This window comes from Equus caballus, chromosome 17, assembly GCF_041296265.1.
Source record: "Equus caballus isolate H_3958 breed thoroughbred chromosome 17, TB-T2T, whole genome shotgun sequence".
Taxonomy (NCBI): Eukaryota; Metazoa; Chordata; class Mammalia; order Perissodactyla; family Equidae; genus Equus; species Equus caballus.
The window spans coordinates 38,352,934-38,373,432 of NC_091700.1; the positions used below are offsets into that span (position 1 = coordinate 38,352,934).

Here is a 20,499-nt window from a genome sequence, read left to right on the forward strand (position 1 = left end):
AGGAAATGCTTGCCTTGCTCAATCTATTCAAATTTTGCCCCAGCCCTCGGCCTCACTGCAGAAGATATACAGCTAATATGCAGACATAAAATTTAATGAAGTGACAGAGTGAACTCTTCATTGATGGCCCATGGTGAAAAAAGTCACAGAAAATGGAAATTAATGGGTAATTTGAAGAACTATTTGTATTCACTGGTCACTCTTTTATTTTCCATATTATCGTTGTCCAGACAACAAAAAAATTGCAAAAGTTATCAGTTAATATCCTCTTCAGCACTACTCACTCTCCAACATTGACACAAGCTGGTGAATGGTTAAATAACTGTCCAAGAGACGAGCAGAAGAAAAATCTCATGAATATTTCCGCAGTTCAGACACATGCCATTTTAGGAATCTATTGTTTCCTTGCTGTGAGTCTGTGGTAAAAATGCCTGAAGATCAGTGCAGCAGGAAGTACTCTCAGTAAGATTACTCAGAAACAAGTCAAAATTAATAAAATTCCAATAATCATGAAGAGGGCTTTATTCAGCAGAACACATTTGCTTTTTCTATCAGTCTCATTTCCTCATAGACAAAATCAACAAAACCAAGAGTCAGTATATATCCAGGAAAAACAGGAAAGGAATACAGTTGAAGGGTAAACAGCATTCTGCAATCCTTTGTTAAGAAAGAAACTTTATAATAAAATTATTATCTACTAAGTCTATTTTCACATTTTCAAACTAGAAGAACATTTATTTGTGAGTATGTGGAAATACTTTTTTTACACGTGGTACTTATCTGCAAATTCAATTAGTTATTATTGTGTACCCCCCCCCCCAAACATTTGGATACCTTTCCACAATTTTCCTTTTTCTTTCTTGCCTCAACACAAGCCCTATCTTTGCAAAGATAAGAGATCCACCAACTGCTCCCTCCCTCCAAATTCCAAACTGACTTACCCACAAGAATCAGACAAGTCAGTGTCCTCAGTACCATTATCGAGCCTGGAGAGTTGTTCCTTTATTCTTTAACCACCAACAAATGCAAGAATATATCATTAGAAATGTGCTACATGGAACAGTGATATGAAAAATTTATTTCAACAAAAAGAATCCTTTGAATCTAAAAGACAGAGGAAATATGATTTGGCTCACTGGAAGACCTAATTTTTTAGAAATAATTTTAGAATTATTCTCCAGGAAACACTGTATTTCCATAGACACTTCCAAGACTGAATTTTGCAAATAGCTGTTTCTCTTTCTCTCTCTCTTTCCATCTCTGTCTGTCTGTCTTTCTCACTCTCTTTTTCTCTCTCTCTCAAGATTGATATATATAGCACTGACTCAAACAAATGACATCGGTATTGCTGGATGGAACCTTCATTGACAGGTAAGACATATCAAAGCCATCACAGACTTCTGATATCAATTTATTCAGGCCAGTGTGAAAGATTGAAAACGTACATTGTCAGAACCAAGTAACTTTGTATACTTACTGTTTTGGTTGAAATCGGGTACAATTGCTCTACAATTCATAAACTGATAGAACTCTAAAAAACTATAAGTTAATTAGTTATTTGGAACCTGGGTCCCTCTACCACCTTCTATTTGTCACATATCATGGATATCTTTTCTCCTCCTTGGACAGGATTCAAATAACTTCCTGAGATAAGGACTCCATTCAATAAATAATCAGATTTCACAAGTGTCAATATCCCCCCATCTCTTTCTATATATGTATTTACATCTCACCTTTCAGGCATGGGTCTAACATGGGTTATAGTTTTCGACTCATTTGAGTCACAGCTAAAGGATTAGAAATGCACATAGTAAGACGTTACATGTTTCTCTAGACTTATTTTTAAATGAGAATTAGCTACAATTTTTCAATAACTTGTAATCTACTTGTCCTAAAAAATAATACTTTAATCAGTTACTTGAAACTGATAGTTAATTTTTCCCTAGAAATGAGACTTTATATATTTGTAATGAAGATCTGAGTCCTAGGAAAAACAACTTAGTGAATCAAGTTCACGTACATTTCTTTACTCCTGAACCCCTTCAGAATTACTTCTCCTTGCTTCAAATAGGTTTTCCTGCTCTCTGGGACCACTTTAGCAGAGTCTTATAGATGGGCAATCTGACAGCATTCTAAGGGTTTTTGCTGCTAATAAGGGTGACAAAAGGGGTAAGAAGCAACCCTCTTACGACCTATTTCTCTTTTATCCAACTAGTGTCAAGGACACTCTGTAATGTCATGCATGCTGCTGAAAACAAACCCCCCAAATCTCAATACATCTCCCTCTCTGTATATATATATATATATATATTTCTGTTTATATATATCTATCTTTCTATCTCACATTTCATCAGAGGTTTCATCAGCGGTTTCTGTTGTCAATTTACTCAGGACAGTGTGAAAGGATTAAAAACACACATAGTAAGGTACCACGTGACTTCCAGACTTACTTTTTTGGTTCAAATTAGTTACAATTACTCTTGACGTCATTAACTGGTTTACTCAGAAAATTCACATGTAATCAGTTATTTGGAATCCAATATCTCCTTTTCCCTAGATATAATGCTATATATGTTTGTAACAAATATTTTAGACCTACCAAAAAAGTTAATGACTCGAGATTTAAGTACAGTTCTTTACTACTGAACTTGACCCATGGTGTAACAGCCTTTTGTGGTGGAATTTATTTCAAAATCAACTTCAATTTGCAGGTGTGCATCCCTCTTCCGCTACCTAATTTCCTGCTTCTCAAGTCCCTCCTTCACCCTTGACTGTCCTCGATCATGGCTGTCTTTCCTGGCCCTCAGATAGGGTCAAGTCACTGCAGGCCAGAGTCAGGGACTCCCTCTATACTAGGGTGGGTTTGGGTCTGGGACACCAGCCTCACACGGCAGCAGAACTCTGGAGGATGGGGGACAGATCCCAGTCTATTAGCTCCCATCTTCTCTGCTAAGGCCTCCTCTGGCTCCCTGTCCACTGCTAACTCCTCCTTGCTCCAAATAAGTTTCTCTCCTTCCTTGCCATCTCTAGTAGAATTTCATACACAGTAATCAAGGGCGACAAATTCTAGGATTAAAAAGACTTCCTTTATGACCTGTGCGTCTTTTCTATCTCAATTTCAAGACAAAGAATATTACACGTAGAAGCTTACCATGAGAGGGCTTTAAAAATATATGAAGGGAACTCTGTATTCCCAGGTGCTCCTGAGAGTGAACATCCCAAACATCAATTTCTCTGAATGTGTGTGTGTGTGTGTGTGTGTACACATATACGGACACATATATACAGATTTATTCGTCATAGCTCACTTGGCATCGTAGAAGGTTTCAGAAGATACTGTGGTCAGTTCACTTGGTGCAGGGCTAAAGGATTAAAAACACACATAGTAAGGCACCACACGACTTCTAGACTTACTTTTTTAGTTCAAATTAGCTACAATTACTCTTGATTTTATCAACCGGTTGACTCTTAGAAAATTCACATGTAAATCAGTTGTTTGGAATCCAATATCTCCTTTTCCCTGGAAATGATACTATATATGTTTGTAATGAATATTTTAGACCTACCAAAAAAGTTAATGACTCAAGGTTTAAGTACAGTTCTTTACTACTGAACTTGACCCATGGTGTAACAACCTTTTGTGGTGGAATTTATTTCAAAATCAACTTCAATTCTCAGGTGTGCATCCCTCTTCTCCTACCTAATTTCCTACCTCTCAAGTTCTTCCTTCACCTTTACTTTCACCTAACATGGTTGTTTTTCCTGGCCCTCAGAAAGGGTTAAGTGACTGCAGGCCTGAGTTGGGGACTCCCTCTATTGGGTGGTGGGTTTGGGTCTAGGACACCAGCCTCACATGGCAGCAGAACTCTGGAGGGTGAGGGACAGATCCCAGTCTATTAGCTCCTTTCTTTGTGATGAGGGCTCCTCTGCTCTTTGTCCACTGCTACCTCCACCTTGCCTTAAATTGGATTCTGTCCCCCTTTCACTCAATCTATAGAGTCTCAAAGGCAGAATGCTCCTATTTGGAGCATTCTGAAATTTTTCTAAGACTTTTGGGTGGTAGTTACTAGGAGGAAGAAGCATTCCTCTTATGACCTGTTCCTTTTTTATCCAACCAAATCCAATAAGATGAAAAGTTACCTAAAGGTGCTATGGTAAGATTTAGAAACAGTGTCAAAGACACTGTACTGTCAAGGATACTCCTAAGAATGAATTTGGAAATTTATCTCTCTTTCTTTCATTGTATTTATGTTTGTGTATGTGTGTTTGTATGTCTGTGTTGATATAACTATATAAATACACATGTGTATATATAAAAAGATATATATTTATTTTTATTTATTCATTTATATCTCAAATTTCATGGGTGGCCCCCTCATAGCTTTTTGATGTTAATTCATTCAGAGCAGTGTTAAAGGACTAGAGAGTTACCTATTCAGATACCACATTTTAATTTTAGACTTGTTTGTTTTAATTCAAATAGCTGTAATTACTTTACAGCTTATGAACTGGTTGATCTTTACAAATTCACATATAGAGGAGATGGAGTTCAGCATCCCTGTTTTCTCATACTGCTGTTGCCTGGGACATGAGGGCTCCCAGCCTTATGACTTCAGAGGCACCCTTTGAACTGTCGCAGCATCTAGTCGTTGAGGGCTTTAGCCTCAGTGTCTACAGCACTCCAGAAAGCTTCAAGGAAAAGTTCCTTCTCAAGACCTGCAAGAACCCAATGGTACCCATAGGCTGCCTGGGCACGGTGGCTGCCCTCACCCATGACCTCTACTGCTTCCCTAGGGATCAGAGCCAGTGCTGCCAGCTCATGATATACAACCAGATTGCCACCCAGGGCTTCTCGCTCACAGCCACCTTGCTGGATCCAGCTTCATCAGCTATGAAGTCTCTGCCCAAGCCTGGCTTGGTCTTGAAAGCTCCGTGGAGATTATTCCCAGCCTGGGAGTAACCACTGGTCCTGCCACAGGATTTATTCCCTCATCTGCCCTGACCAGTCCCTGTGTCAATGGAGGAGCAAGTGGCCAATTGTGTAATCGACAGATTTTTTTTCAGGAATCTCAGATTCTGTTCACTTCGGGTGTTGCATACTTCTACTTGTGCTACACCCTCTTCACCCCCTACTTAATAAACTCTGATCCACTTGTAAAAAAAAATTCATGTATATATAACTAAATCTAGTATGTTAGTTTTTATTAGAAATGAGGCTTTATATAAGGTAGTAATGAAAATTTTAGCCTGTAAATAATTAATGCATCAAGATACAAGCAAAGTTCTTTACAATTACCCTAATCCTAGTGTGTAACAGCCTTTTGTGGTAGAATTTATTTCAAATTCCACTTCAGTTTGTAGGTACCCATCCCTCTTCTCACGTTTAATTCCCAATTCTTAAGCCCCTCCATCACTTTCTTGCTTTCACCATCATAGATATCTTTTCTGACCCTCAGGGTCAAGCAACTGCAGGCTAAGGTAGGGGCGGGGGGCTCCTTCCAATATGACAGTGAGTATGGGCACTAGCCTCACACCGTGGCAAAACTCTGGAGGGTCATTGACACATCCAGGCTCTATTAGCTCCATTCTTTTCTGCTGAGGGCTCCACTGTTCTCTGTCCACTGCTACCTTGTCTCCTTGCTCCAAATGAGATTCTGTGCTCTCTTGGTCCACTCTAGTAGAGTCTCACATGTGGGCAATCTGATAGTTTCTTAAGAGTTTTGGCTGCTACTAATTAAGGGTGACAAAACACACTTAGGGGAAGAAGCATCCCTTTTATAACTTGTTCCTTTTTTATCCAAATGGGTCCAAAAAGGTAAAGAGTTACCTACAGATGCTACCGTGAGATGACTCCAAAAGAGTGTCAAAGACACTCTGTATTGTTATCCACTGACACCCTGCTATCATTCTCCTTGTTTCCAAATAGAAATCTCTCTTCACTTTGTGTGTGTATCTTTACAGATATATCTATAATCTCACCTTTTGCTGGAGACTTCCTCAGTGGTTACTGATGTCAATTTATTCCAATCAGAACTAAAGGATTAAAATGTACATGATCAAACACCGTGTGACTTCATAGACTCACTTTTCTCATTCAAATTAGCTACAATTTCTCTATAACTTACAAAATGGTTGAACCCTGTAAGTTCACATGTAATTTGGTTATTTGGAAAATATTTCATCTTTCCCTAGAATTGAGGCTTCATATGATGGTAATAAAATTCTTAGGCCTGTAAAAGAATCCTTAATGGATCAAGATTTAAAAACATTTCTTTACTACTAAACTTAACCCCAATGTGTAATTGCCTTTTGTGATTACATTTACTTCAAATTCAGCTATAGTTTGTAGGTAGGAATCCCTCTTATCCCATCTCATTTTCTGATTTCAAGTCCCTCCACCACCTCCTTACTCTTCATGTTTCATGGATGTCTTTCCTTCTCCTCAGATAGGGTTAAGTAACTGTCGGCCTGAGGCAGGGGCTACCTCCAGTATGATGGTTGGTTTGGGTTTGGGATACCAGCCTCCCATTGTGGCAGAGCTCTGGAGGGTAAGGGACAGATCTCAAGTCTATTATCTCTTTTAGTTTCTGCTGAGGGCTCCTCTGCTCCCTGTCCACCGCTACTACCTTTGTGCTTCCAAATAGTGTTTTCTCCCTTGACCCACACTAGCAGAAAGATATACACAGGTACTCTAATAGTTCCCTAAGGATTTTCACTAGTAATCCCTAAAGTTCACGAACACACAAATAGTAAGTGTTCTCTCTCTTTTGACCTGGTCCTTCTTGATCCAAAAAAGAAAAAAGTTATATATAGAAGCTGACAGGCTATCACGGACATTCTGTATTGTCACCAATGCTCCCAAATGGTTTTCCCACTCAGATGACAGAAAATCAACTCACCTATTGTTGATGATCTGGCTAGAGGACTCTGAAAAGGCTACTAAAGCATTCTTATTTCTGTCAAAGAACAAAAAGAATATGCAAAAAATAAAGCCAGACAATGAGGAAGGAAATAATAACAGGAAGTGATTCCTTTTTTCAAGAGGAAATCATTCCTCTTTCCTGACAGGAATTTCAGGCACAAAAAGTCACACATGACAAATTTGAAGGAATGTGACAGGAACTGAAGGGGTTACCACAGTGGCACCTGTAAGCAAGCCTCTTGGGGTGTGTGTGTGTGTGTGCGTGTGCATGTGTGTGTGTGCCTGTGTGTATTTATTGGAAACAGAAGGAAGCAAGCAAGGGAGAAGCAGCAATCATGATTAAATGTTCTTCCTTCCTTCCTTCCCATTTTCTCTACCATTCTGGTCATCATTGAATAAATTTGGGAAGAGGGAGACACAGAGAGAAAGAGGGAGACACAAGAGTGTAGGGATGAGGTGGTGGATCCAGGTAAGTTGATGAGATGATACAAAGACAATGGAAAGAAAATGCCAGAACAATGAGAATTTCAATGGCAAGGGCTAATCCCTGGTTGCCATTTGGTAGGGCAGAAACAAGTAGCTAGATTAGGATCTGCCTAAATTACGTTTTCAAGATTTTATGAATTGGAAGTAGAGCACATGATCTGAATGATTTTTCGTCTTGCACATTTTTTTAAGTAGACTTTTTTAAAAAATAAGTTTAGGTTTACAGAAAAATTAAGCAGAAAGTACAGAGAGTTTCCATATACCCCCCTTCTCCCTCACAGCTTCTCCTATCACTAATATCTTGCATTCATCTGGTATATTTGTTATAACTGATGAATCAGTATTTACACATTATTGTTAACTAACATCCATAGTTGACATTGGTGTTCATTCTTCGTGTTGAACAAGTCTATTGGTTTTTCCAAATGCATAATGTCATGTATCCATCATAACAGCATCATACTGAATAACTGTACTGCCCTAAAAATCCCCTGTACTCTACATATTCATCCCTTTGCCCCCCACTCCAATTCCTAGAAACCACTGATCTTTTCACTGTCTCTATAGTTTTACCTTTTCCACAGTGTCATATAGTTGGAATCCTAAAGTATATCGCCTTAGCAGACTGCCTCCTTTCACTTAGTACTTATGCAAGGATTTAAGGTTCCTCTATTTCCTTTTGTGGCTTGATAGATTCTTTTACTTTTTTTAAATTGCTTGGTGAATAATTTTCCATTGTATATAGGCATTACAGGTTATCTATTCTTCTGTGATGTCTTGGTTGCTTCCGATTTTTGGCAATTATGAATAAAGCTGCTATCAAATTTGGGTGGAGGTTTTTGTGTAGGTATAACTTTTCAACTCATTTCGGGGTTGAAACTCATTAGGAGCACAACTGCTGAATCATCTGATAAGACTATGTTTTGCTTTGTAAGAAATTGCCAAAATGTCTTCCAAAGTGGCTATACTATTTTGCATTTTCACCAACAGTGAATGAGAATTCCTGTTGCTCCTTATCCTTGACAGCATTTGGTGTTTTCAATATTCAGATCTTGACCATTCTAATAGGTGGATAGTAGTATCTTCTTGTCTTAATTTGCAATTCCTGAGTGACATATGATGTTGAGCATCTTCTCATAAGCTTATTTGGCATTTGTATATCTTCTTTGGTGAGGTATCTGTTCAGATCTTTTGTCCATTTTTTGAGTACTTTCGTTTTCTGATTGTTGATTTTTAAGAGTTCTTTGTATACCTTCAATAAAAGCCCTTTACCAGATACGTCTTTTGCAAATAATTTCTTCTAGTCTGTGGCTGACTTGTCTTCTCATTCTCTTGATAGTGTCTTTCACAGAGCAGAAGTTTTAAATTTTAATGAAATCCAAGTTGTCTGTATTTTCTTTCATGATTTTATTTTTGGTGTTATATATAAAATCATTGCTGTATGAAAGGCCATCTGGTTTCTTCCTGTGTTATCTTCTAGGAGTTTTATGGTTTTGCATTTTATATTTACGTCCGTGATCCATTTTGAGTTAAGTTTTGTTAAGTGTGTAAGGTCTGTGCCTAGATTTTTTTTTTTTCTTGCACATAGATGTCCAGTTCTTCCAGCAACATTTGTTGAAAAGACCATCCTTTCTCCACTGGATTGAGTGCCTTTGCTCCTTTATCAAAGACAAGATGTCTATATTTGTGTGGGCCTATTTCTGGGCTCTCTATTCTGTTCCTTTGATCTACTTGTATATTCTCTCACCCATACCACTCTACCTTGATTACTGTAGCTTTATAGAAAGACTTAAGTCAGGTATTGTCAGTCCTCTGACTTTGCTATTCTTCTTCAATATTGTGTTGGCTATTCTGGGTCTTTTGCCTTTTCACATAAACTTTAGAATTAGTTTGTCAATATTGAAAAAAATGACTTTTCAGGATTTTGATTCAGATTGCACTCAACTACAAGTTGAAGGAATTGACATCTTAACAATATTGAGTCTTCCTATCCATGAACATGGAACATCTTCCCATTTATTTAGATCTTCTTTGATTTCATTAATCAGTTATGTAGTTTTCCTCATATAGATTTTATACATTATTTTGTTAGATTTGTACCTAAGTATTTCAATTTTTTGGTGCTAATGTAAATGGTGGTGTGCTTGTTTCAAATTCCAATTATTCATTGCTGGTATAAAGGAAAGCAATCAACTTTTGTATATTAACCTTGTTCTTGAAACTCTGCTATAATTTCTTATTATTCCAGAAGGTTCTTTGTAAATTATTTTCGATTTTCTACAGAGATAATCATGTCACATGTGAACAAAGACAGTTTTATTTCTTCTGTTCCAATCTGCATACTTTTGTTTCCTTCTTACTGCATTAGTTAGGACTTACAGTATGATGTTGAAAAGGAGTGGTGAAGGGGGATATCCTTGCCTTGTACCTGATCTTATCAAGTTTCTCACCATCAAGTATGATGGTACCTGTGGATTTTTTTTTAACTTTCTAATCCCTTTTTAAATTTTTTTATTTTTATTTTATTGAGGTCATAATAGTTTATAACATTGTGAAATTTCAGTTTTACATTTTTCTTTGTCAGTCACCATATATTTGTGACCCTTTGCCCTTTATGTCCACCCCCAACTTCCTTCCCCTCTGGTAACCACTAATCTGTTTTCTTTGTCCATGTGTTTGTTTATCTTCCACATATGAGTGAAATCATACACTGTTCGTCTTTATCTGTCTGCCTTATTTTGCTTAACATAATACCATCAAGGTCTATCCGCATTGTTGCAAATGGGATGATTTTGTCTTTTTTTATGGTCGAGTAGTATTCCATTGTATATATATATATACACACAAACACACACACATATATATATACAATGTATATATATACATATATATATATAATGTATATATACCACATCTTCTTTATCGTCAGTTGACAGGCACTTGGGTTGCTTCCACATTTGGCTATTTTGAATAATGCTGCAATGAACATAGGGGTGCATAAGTCTCTTTGAATTGTTGATTTCAAGTTCTTTGGATAAATACCCAGTAGCAGGATAGCTGGGTCATATGGTATATATATTTTTAATTTTTTGAGAAATCTCCATACTGTTTTCCATAGTGGCTAGACCAGTTTGCATTCCTACCAGCAGTGTATGGGGGTTCCCTTTTCTCCACATTGTCTTCCATTTGTTATTTTTTGTCTTGTTAATTATAGCCATTCTTACAGGTGTTAGGTAATATCTCATTGTAGTTTTGATTTGTATTTCTCTAATGATTAGTGATGTTGAATATCTCTTTATGTGCCTGTTGGCCATCTGTATATCTTCTTTGGAAAGATGTCTGTTTATATCCTCTGCCCATTTTTTGATCAGGTTGTTTGTTTTTTTGTTGTTGACTTGTAGGCGTTATTTATATATTTTGGAGTTAAACCCTCGTCGCATACATGATTTATAAATATCTTCTCTCAGTTGGTGGGTTGCCCTTTCATTTTGTTCCTGGTTTCCTTTGCCTTGCAGAAGCTCTTTAGTCTGATGAAGTCCCATTTGGTTATTTTTTCTTTTGTTTCCCTTGCCCAAGTAGACTGGTATTCAAAAAGATCCTTCTAAGACTGATGTCAAAGAGTGCACTGCCTATGTTTTCTTCTAGGAGTTTTATGTTTCACATCTTACCTTCAAGTCTTTAATCCATTTTGAGTTAATTTTTGTGTATGGTGTAAGATAAGGGTCTACTTTCATTCTTTTCATGTGGCTGTCCAGTTTCCCCAACACCATTTATTGAAGAGACTTTCCTTTCTCCATTGTATGTTCTTAGCTCCTCTGTCAAAGATTAGCTGTCCATAGATGTGCGGTTTTATTTCTGGGCTTTCAATTCTGCTCCACTGATCTGTGTGTCTGTTTTTGTACCAGTACCATGCTGTTTTGATTACTATAGCTTTGTAGTATGCTTTGAAGTCAGGGATTGTGATGCCTACAGCTTTGTTCTTTTTTCTCAGGGTTGCTTTAGTTATTCAGGGTCTTTTCTTGCTCATTATGAATTTTGGGATTCTTGGTTCTCTTTTCATGAAGAACATCATTGGGATTCTGATTTGGATTGCACTGAATCTGTAGATTGCGTTAGATACTGTGGACATTTTAACTATGTTTATTTTTCTAATCCATATGCATGGAATCTCTTTCCACTTCTTTATGACATCATCAATTTCTTCCAATAATGTCTTACAGTTTTCCTTGGTTAAATTTATTCCTACATAATTTATTCTTTTTATTGTGGTTACAAATGGGATTGTATTCTGGAGTTCTCCTTCTGTTAGTTCATCATTAGAGTATAGAAATGCAACTGATTTTTGTAAGTTGATTTTGTACCCTGCAACTTTGCTGTAGTTGTTGATTATTTCTAACAGTTTTCTGATGGATTCTTTAGAGTTTTTGATATATAAAATCATATTATCTGCAAACAGCAAGTGTTTCACTTCCTCATTGGCAATTTGGATACATTTTATTTCTTTTTCTTGCTTAATTGCCCTGGCCAAAAACTCCAGTACTATGCTGAATAAGAGTGGTGAGAGTGGGCACCCTTGTCTTGTTCCTGTTCTCAGAGGGAGGGCTTTCAGTTTTTCCCCATTGAGTATAATGTTGGCTGTGGGTTTGTCATATATGGCCTTTATCATGTTGAAGCACTTTCCTTCTATACTCATTTTATTGCGAGTTTTTATCATAATTGGACGTTGGATATTGTCAAATGCTTTCTCTATGTCTATTGACATGATCATGTGATTTTTATTCCTCATTTTGTTAATGTGGTGCATCACATTGCTTGATTTGCAGATGTTGAACCCTCCCTGTGTCCCTGCTATAAATCCCACTTGATCATGGTGTATGATCCTTTTAATGTATTGCTGTATTTGGGCTGCCAATATTTTGTTGAGGATTTTTGCATCTATGGCCATCAGCGATATTGCCCTGTAATTTTCCTTCTTTGTGTTGTTCTTTTCTGGCTTTGAGATCAGGGTGATGTTGGCCTTACAAAATGTGTTAGGAAGTGTTCTATCTTCTTCAATTTTTTGGAATAGTTTGAGAGGGGTAGGTATTAAATCTTCTTTGAATGTTTGGTAGAATTCTCCAGAGAAGCCACCTGGTCCTAGACTTTTATTTTGGGGGAGGTTTTTGATTACTGTTTCAATCTCTTTACTTGTGATTGGTCTATTCAGATCATCTATTTCTTCTTGATTCAGTTTTGAGAGGTTGTATACGCCTAAGAATTTGTCCATTTCCTCTAGATTGTCCAATTTGTTGGCATATACTTTTTCATAGTATTTTCTTATAACCCTTTGTATTTCTGCGGTATCCGTTGTTAATTTCTCCTGTTTAATTTCTAATTTTATTCATTTGAGTCTTCTTTTTTCTTAGTGAGTCTGGCTAAGGGTTTGTCAATTTTGTTTATCTTTTTAAAGAACCAGCTCTTAGTTTCATTGACCCTTTCTACAGTAATTTTTTTGTTTATTTCAATTTCATTTATTTCCACTCTACTTTTTATTATTTCCCTCATTGTGCTGACTTTGGGCTTTGTTTGTTCTTCTTTTTCTAATTCTCTTAGGTGTAGTTTAAGATTGCTTATTTGAGATTTTTCTTGTTTGTTAAGGTGGGCCTGTATTGCTATGAATTTCCCTCTGAGGACTGCTTTTGCTTTATCCCATATGAGTTGGTATTGGTGTATTTTCATTTTCATTTGTTGCTAGATTTTTTTGATTTCTCCTTTAATTTCTTCAATGATCCATTGGTTGTTCAGTAGTATGTTGTTTAGTCTCCACTTATTTGTCACTTTCCCAGCTTTTTTCTTGTAGTTGAATTCCAGTTTCATAGCACTATGGTCAGAAAAGATGCTTGACATGATTTCGGTCTTCTTAAATTTATTGAGGCTTGCCTTGTTTTCAAACATGTGGTCTATTTTTGAGAATGTTCCATGTGCAGTTGAGAAGAATGTGTATTTTGTTGGTTTTGGATGGAGTGTTCCGTATATACCTATTAAGTCCATCTGGTCTCGTTTTTCATTTAATTCCACTACTTCCTTGTTGACTTTCTCTCTGGATGATCTATCCACTGATGTAAGTGGAGCGTTAAGGTCACCTACTATTATTGTGTCGCTGTTGATATCTCCTTTTAGGTTTGTTAATAGTTGCTTTATGCACTTCGGTGTTCCCATGTTAGGTGCATATATATTTACAAGAGTTATATCTTATTGGTGGAGTGTCCCTTTTATCATTATATACTGCCCCTCTTTGTCTCTCATTGCCTTTTTTTATCTTAAAGTCTACTTTGATACAAGTATGGCGACATCTGCTTTCTTTTGTTTGCCATTAGCTTGGAGTATCATCCTCCATCCCTTCACTCTGAGCCTGTGTTTATCTTTAGAAGTGAGATGTGTTTCCCGGAGGCAGCATATTGTTGGGTCTTGGTTTTCAATCCATCCAGCCACTCTGTGTCTTTTGAGTGGACAATTCAATCCATTTACACTTAGAGCAATTATTGATATATGAGGTCTTAATGCTGCCATTTTATCACTTGTTTTCCAGTTGTTCTTTATTTTCCTTGTTTCTTCTCCCATTTATTCAGACCTGCAATTCAGTTTGGTGGTTCTCTAGGATCGTTTTCTCACTGTTTATCATTTCTGTCTCTGTTCTGATTTTTTGTTTAGTGGTTACTGTGAAGTTAGTATAAAAGATCTTGTAGTGAGACAGTCTATTTTCTGATAGCTCTTATTTCTTTAGTCTAAGCAAGCTCTATCCCTTTATTCTTCCCCATCTAAGTTATTGTTGTCACACTTTATTCCGTTTTGTGTTGTGAGTTTGTGGGTAAAACAAAGTGATTATAGTTATTTTTGATGTTTTCCTTCCCTTTATCTTGAACGTTATAATTATTTACTAACCTGTTCTGATACCTGCAATTTTCTGATTTTATCTGCCTATTTATCTCCTTGCTCAAGCCTTTGTAAACTTTTCTCTTTTTTTGAGGTATGAGGGCCTTCCTGATCATTTCTTGTAGGGAGGGGCTCTTGTGGCAATGAACTCTCTTAGCTTTTGTTTCTGGGAAAGTTTTGACTTCTCCATCATATCTGAAGGATATTTTCACTGGGTAGAGTATTCTTGGCTGAAAGTTTTTGTCTTTCAGAATTTTGAATGTATCATTCCACTCTCTCCCAGCCTGTAAGGTTTCTGCTGAAAGCTTGATAGGGGTTCCCTTGTAGGTTATTATCTTCTGCCTTGCTGCCCTTAATATATTTTTTTGTCATTGTTTTTTGCCAGTTCTACTGATATATGCCTTGAAGAAGGTCTTTTTACACTGATGTAATTAGGAGTCCGATTGGCTCCTTTTACTTGTAATTCCAGCTCCTTCCCCAGGTTTGGGAAGTTCTTAGCTATTATTCCTTTGAACAAGCTCTCTGCTCCTTTCTCCTTCTCTTCTCCCTCTGGAATACCTATAATCCTTATGTTGCATTTCCTAATTGAGTCAGATATTTCTTGGAGAACTTTTTCATTTCTTTTCAGTCTTAGTTCTCTCTCCTCCATCTGAAGCATTTCTATATTTCTGTCCTTTAAATTACTAATTCTGTCCTCCATAATATCAGCTCTGTTATTTAAGGACTCCAGATTTTTCTTTCATTCTTTGTGTTTTACATCTTCAACATTTCTGATTTCTTTTTATACTTTCAATCTGATTTGTGAAGAAATCCCTCTGTTCAATAATTTTATTCCTGATTTCATTGAGCTATCTTTCTGAGTTTTCCTGTAATTTGTTGAGCTTTTCTATGATAGCCATTTTTGCTTCTCTGTCATTTAGCTTGTACATTTCTGTGCCTTCAGGATTGATTTCTGGGTGTTTGTCATTTCCCTTCTGGTCTAGAGTGTTAATATACCTCTTCATCCTATTTGGTGAGGTAGCTGTGTGATTTGCATAGTGTAGCTTCCACCTGCTGCCACTAGGGGTGGGCAGGAGCTGAGTATTCTGAGCCCATCTCAATCCCTGGCAGCTGTGCCTGTCCTTTAGATGCTATGTTGACAGGGCCTGTCTGCATTTGCTCACTGGCCACCTCTGCTTTATACATGTGTATGCAGGCACTCTTGTGGGAGTCCCTTTCTCTGGCCCACTGTCTGAGCTGGAGTGACAGATAGGGGAAGGGTCACTTTCTTTTGTGTGCGCAATCCTGGGGTGCTCTCCTTCTGCACTCGCTGTCTCCCTTCCTGGGCTGCTCAGCTTAGTGAAGATGTCCTTGTTATTGCTTAGCCTCCTTGGTGTGGAGCTTTCCCATGGGCTGGGAGGACACTCCAAGGGCAAAGGCATTCCCATGGAGTTCTGCCCCCTCCCCCCTCTCTTTTCAGAGCTGCACGCAGTCCCACACCCTAGATCACTTCTGTTTGGGGAGAGAGAGGCAATCCCCTTACCTCCTTCTGCTACCCCCCAGGGGGTACAGCACTTCCAATTTCAGACGTATGGCTACATAGATCTCTCAGACATCTATTGTGTTGTATGAATTGAATGTCTTCTGTTGGTTTATGAGTGTCCTTTTCATAGTATCTTGGGGGGGAGAGTCTAAGGGAAGAGCTCACTCCACCGTGATATGCTGTCAATCCTCCTAGCTGTAGGCCTTTTGTAGATGTTTTTTCGTCAAGGTAAGGAAGTTCCTCCCTATTCCTAGTTTGCTGGGAGTTTTTATCACAAATGAGTGTTGGAGTTTGTCATATGCTTTTTCTGCATCAATTGATATGATGTCATTTTTCTCCTTTGACCTTTTGATATGATGGATTACATTAATTTTCAAATTTTGAGCCAGCCTTGCTTACTTGGGATAAATCTCACTTGATCTCAGTGCACAATTGTTTATATACATTGTAGGACTCAATTTTCTTGAAAGTTTTTACGTTTATGTTCATGAGAGATACAGGTCTGTAGTTCTCTTTTCTTGTAATTTCTTTGTCTGATTTTAGTATTAGGGTAATGCTAGCCTCATAGAATGAATAAGGAAGTGTTCCCTGTTCTTTTATTTTCTGCAACAGATTTTAGAGAACTGATATCACTTCTTCCTTACGTGTTTGGTGGAATTGACAAGTGAAATCATCTAGGCATATTATCTGTTTTGGAAGGTTTTCAATTATTGATTTAATTTCTTTAACAGACGTGGGTCTATTCAGACTATCTATTCCTCCTTGTGAGTTTTGGTAGTGTCTTTTAAAGAATTCCTCAATTTCATATAAGCTATAAAATTTGTGGGCTTATGGAGTTGTTCACATTATTCCTGTATTATCCCTTTAATGTCCATACGATCAATCATGATAATCCCTCTTTCATTTCTGATATTAGTAATTTGTAACTTCTCTCTTTTGTTCCTGGTTATCTCTCCAGAGAGATATTAGTTTTATTGATATTTTCAAAGAAACAGCTTTTGGTTTTGTTGATTTTCTCTATTGTTTTCTTGCTTTCAATTTCATGGATTTCTGCTCTAATTTTTATTATTTCTTTTCTCCTATTTTTTTAAAGTTTATATTGCTCTTCTTTCTCTAGCTTCCTAAATTGGAAGCCTAGATTATTGATTTTAATAATATTATTAAATGTATTCTAACGTATGCATTAGAATCTAATGTATTCATCTCTTCTAATGTATGCATTCAATGCTATAAATTTTCCTCTAAGCACTGGTTTTGCTGCATCCCACAAGTTTTGATTGGTTGTTTTTTCATTTTCATTTAGTTCAAAATATTTTAAAATTTCTTTGAGACTTCTACTTTGACTAATGTGTTATTGAGAAGTGTGCTGTTTAATCTCCCAGAATTTTGTGATTTTCAAGCTATCTTTCTCTTACTGACTTCTAATTTAATTCCACTGTGGTCTGACAGCATACTTTGAATGATCCCTATTTCTTTAAATTTGTTAAGATGTGTGTTATGGACCAGTACGTGATCTATCTTGGTGAATCTTCCATGTGAGCTTGAGAAAAATGTGTATTCTGCTCTTGTTAAATGAAGTATTCTGTAAGTATCAATTAGATCCAATTGACTGAAGGTGATGTTCAGTACCACTATACCCTTACTGACTTTTTGCCTGCTGGATTTATCAAATACTGATAGAGGAGTGTTAAAATCTCCAACTATAATAGTGGCTTTGTCTATTTCTCTTTGCGGTTCTATCAGTTTTTGCCTCACATATTTTGATGTTCTGTTGTCAGGTGCATACACATTAGAACTGCTACGTCTTCCTAGAGAATTAACTCTGTTATCATCATTTAATGTCCCTCTTAATCCCCAATAATTTTGCTTGCTCTGAAGTCTGTTATGTCTGAAGTTAAAATAGCTATTCCCACTGTCTTTTAATTATGTTATCATGGCATATTTTTCTCCATTCTTTTACTTCTAATCTACCTTGGTCTTTACATTTAAAGTTGGTGTCTTACAGATAACATATAGTTGGGTCTTGTTTTGTTATCAAAGAAATTAGTCTCTGTCTTTTAATTGGTATGTTTAGCCCAGTCATACTTCAAGTTTTAGACTATTGATATAGTTGGATTAGTAGAATTATTTTTGCTTTTCTCAAGTTCATTTTTAAAAAGATATTTGGGGGCCAGCCAGATGGTGCAGTGGTTAAGTTCACACATTCCACTTCAGTAGCCCGGGGTTTGCCAGTTTGGACCCTGGGTGAGGACCTACGCACTGCTTGTCAAGCCATGCTGTGGCAGGCATCCCACATGTAAACTAGAGGAAGATGGGAACGGATGTTAGCTTAGGGCCAGTCTTCCTCAGCAAAAAAGAGGAGGGTTGGTGGCAGGTGTTACCACAGGGCTAAACTTCCTCAAAATAAAAAAAAGATATTTGGCTATATCACTGAAAATCAAGACTCTCCTTCACCCAAACCACTGAATTAGGTAATTTAATCACTCTATAATTTAATTTTCTCATCTATGAAATGAAACACATTCAAAATGCACTTTCCATCTGTCAACTTCATAAAATCATGATGAATATTCACCATTTCACAAATATTATTTGCTTTTAGACAACGTGCCCTCTTCACTGGGGTTATGCAAAAACATCAGTATGTGACAACAATATAACCTGAGTATTCTCTCTGTCTTTTTTTTTGCAGAGGACAATTTGCCCTGAGCTAACATCCATTGCCAATCTCCCTCTTTTTGTCTTTACTTTAAAAAAAAATTTTCAAGTTATTTTTTAAATTTTTTTTCCTTTTTTTAATTGCAGTATCATTGGTTTATAACAACATATAAACTTCAGGTGTACATCATAATATATTTTGAATTCTCTGTAGATGACATCATGTTCACCACCCAAAGACTAATTATAATCCATCACCACACACACGTGCTTGATCACCCCTTTCGCCCTCCTCCTTCCCTTTTCCCCTCTGCTAATCACCAATCCAATCTCTGTTGCTATGTGTTTGTTTGTCGTTTTTCTCTTCTACCTATGAGTGAGATCATATGGTATTTGACTTTCTCCCTCTGATTTATTTCACTTAGCATCATACCCTCAAGGTCCATCCATGTTGTCACAAATGGCCAGATTTCATCATTTCTTATGGTTGAGTAGTATTTCATTGTGTATATATACCACGTATTCTTTATCCATTCATCCCTTGATGGGCACTTAGGTTGCTTCCAAGTCTTCGTTATTGTGAATGATGCTATGATGAACATAGGGTGCATGTATCTTTATGCATTTCTGTTTTCAAGTTCTTTGGATAAATATCCGGCAGTAGAATAGCTACATCATCTGGTAGATGTATTCTTAATTTTCTGAGAAAACTCCATATTGTTTTCCATAATGGCTGGACCACTATGCACTCCCACTAGCAGTGTATGGGGGTTCCCTTCTCTCCACATCCTCTCCAGCACTTACTGTTTCCTGTCTTGTTAATTATAGCTATTCTGACCAGAGTGAGGTGATATCACATTGTAGTTTTGATCTGCATTTCCCTGATAGTTAATGATGTCGAACATCTTTTCATGTGCCTGTTGGCCATCTGGATATCTTCTTTGGAGAAATCTCTGTTCAGATCTTTTGCCCATTTTTAAATTGGGTTCTTAGTTTTTTTTGTTGTTGAGATGTGTGAGTTCTTTGTACATTTTGGATATTAACCCCTTAATATCTGATATATGGTTTGCAAATATCTTCTCTCAATTGTTAGGTTGCCTTTTCATTTTGTTGATGCTTTCCTTTGCTGTGCAGAAGCTTTTTGGTTTGATATAGTCCCATTTGTTTATTTTTTCTCTTGTTTCCTTTGCCCAGTCAAACATGGTATTTGAAAAAAGCTGCTAAGACTGATGTCAAAGAGCACACTCCCTGTGTTTTCTTCGAGAAGTTTAATGGTTTCAGATCTTACATTCAAGTCCTTAATCCATTTTGAGATGATTTTTGTGCATGGTGTAAAGTAATGGTCTACTTTCATTCTTTCGCTTGTGGCTGTCCAGTTTTCCCAACACCATTTATTGAAGAGACTTTCCTTTCTCCATTGTATGTTCTTGGCTCCCTTGTCAAAAATTAGTTGTCCATAGATGTGTGGGTTTATTTCTAGGCTCTTGATTCTATTCCTTTGATCTGTGTGTCTGTTTTTGTGCCATTACCATGCTGTTGTGGTTACTATAGCTTTGTAGCATATTTTGAAATCACGGAGTGTGAGATCTCCAGCTTTGTTCTTTTTTTCTCAGGATTCCTTTGGATATTCAGAGCCTTTTGTTGTTCCATATAAATTTTAGGATTCCTTGTTCTATTTCTGTGAAAAATGTTGTTGGAACTTTGATAGAGATTGCCTTGAATCTGTAGATTGCTTTAGGAACTATGGACATTTTAACTATGTTAATTCTTCCAATCCAAGAGCACAGAACCTCTTTCCATTTCTTTGTGTCTTCTTCAATTTCTTTCAACAATGTTTTCAGTTTTCTGTGTACAGATCTTTCACCTCTTTGGTTAAGTTTATTCCTAGGTATTTTATTCTTTTTGTTGCAATTGTAAATGGGATTGTATTCTTAATTTTTCTTTCTGCTACTTCACTGCTAGTGTATAGAAACACAACTGATTTTTGTGTTTTGATTTT

The 20,499-nt window shown here is 36.9% G+C and overlaps 2 protein-coding genes across 3 annotated transcripts in view; one reads left to right on the top strand and one right to left on the bottom strand.

Moving 5' to 3' along the window:
- The window catches only part of LOC138918380 (mitochondrial ornithine transporter 1-like), a 132,316-nt gene that overhangs the window by 58,873 nt on the left and 52,944 nt on the right, over positions 1-20,499 (top strand). The gene's annotated exons all lie outside the window — the stretch shown is intronic.
- Positions 1-20,499, bottom strand: part of LOC138918367 (uncharacterized) — a 201,741-nt gene that overhangs the window by 48,849 nt on the left and 132,393 nt on the right. Inside the window, exons 40-44 of the mRNA XM_070239620.1 lie at positions 6,900-6,956; positions 5,980-6,033; positions 3,309-3,362; positions 1,734-1,787; positions 942-1,007 (exon numbers count right to left, since the gene is read on the bottom strand). Coding sequence (XP_070095721.1) covers positions 942-1,007; positions 1,734-1,787; positions 3,309-3,362; positions 5,980-6,033; positions 6,900-6,956 — 285 coding nt within the window. The remainder of the gene's footprint in view (positions 1-941; positions 1,008-1,733; positions 1,788-3,308; positions 3,363-5,979; positions 6,034-6,899; positions 6,957-20,499) is intronic.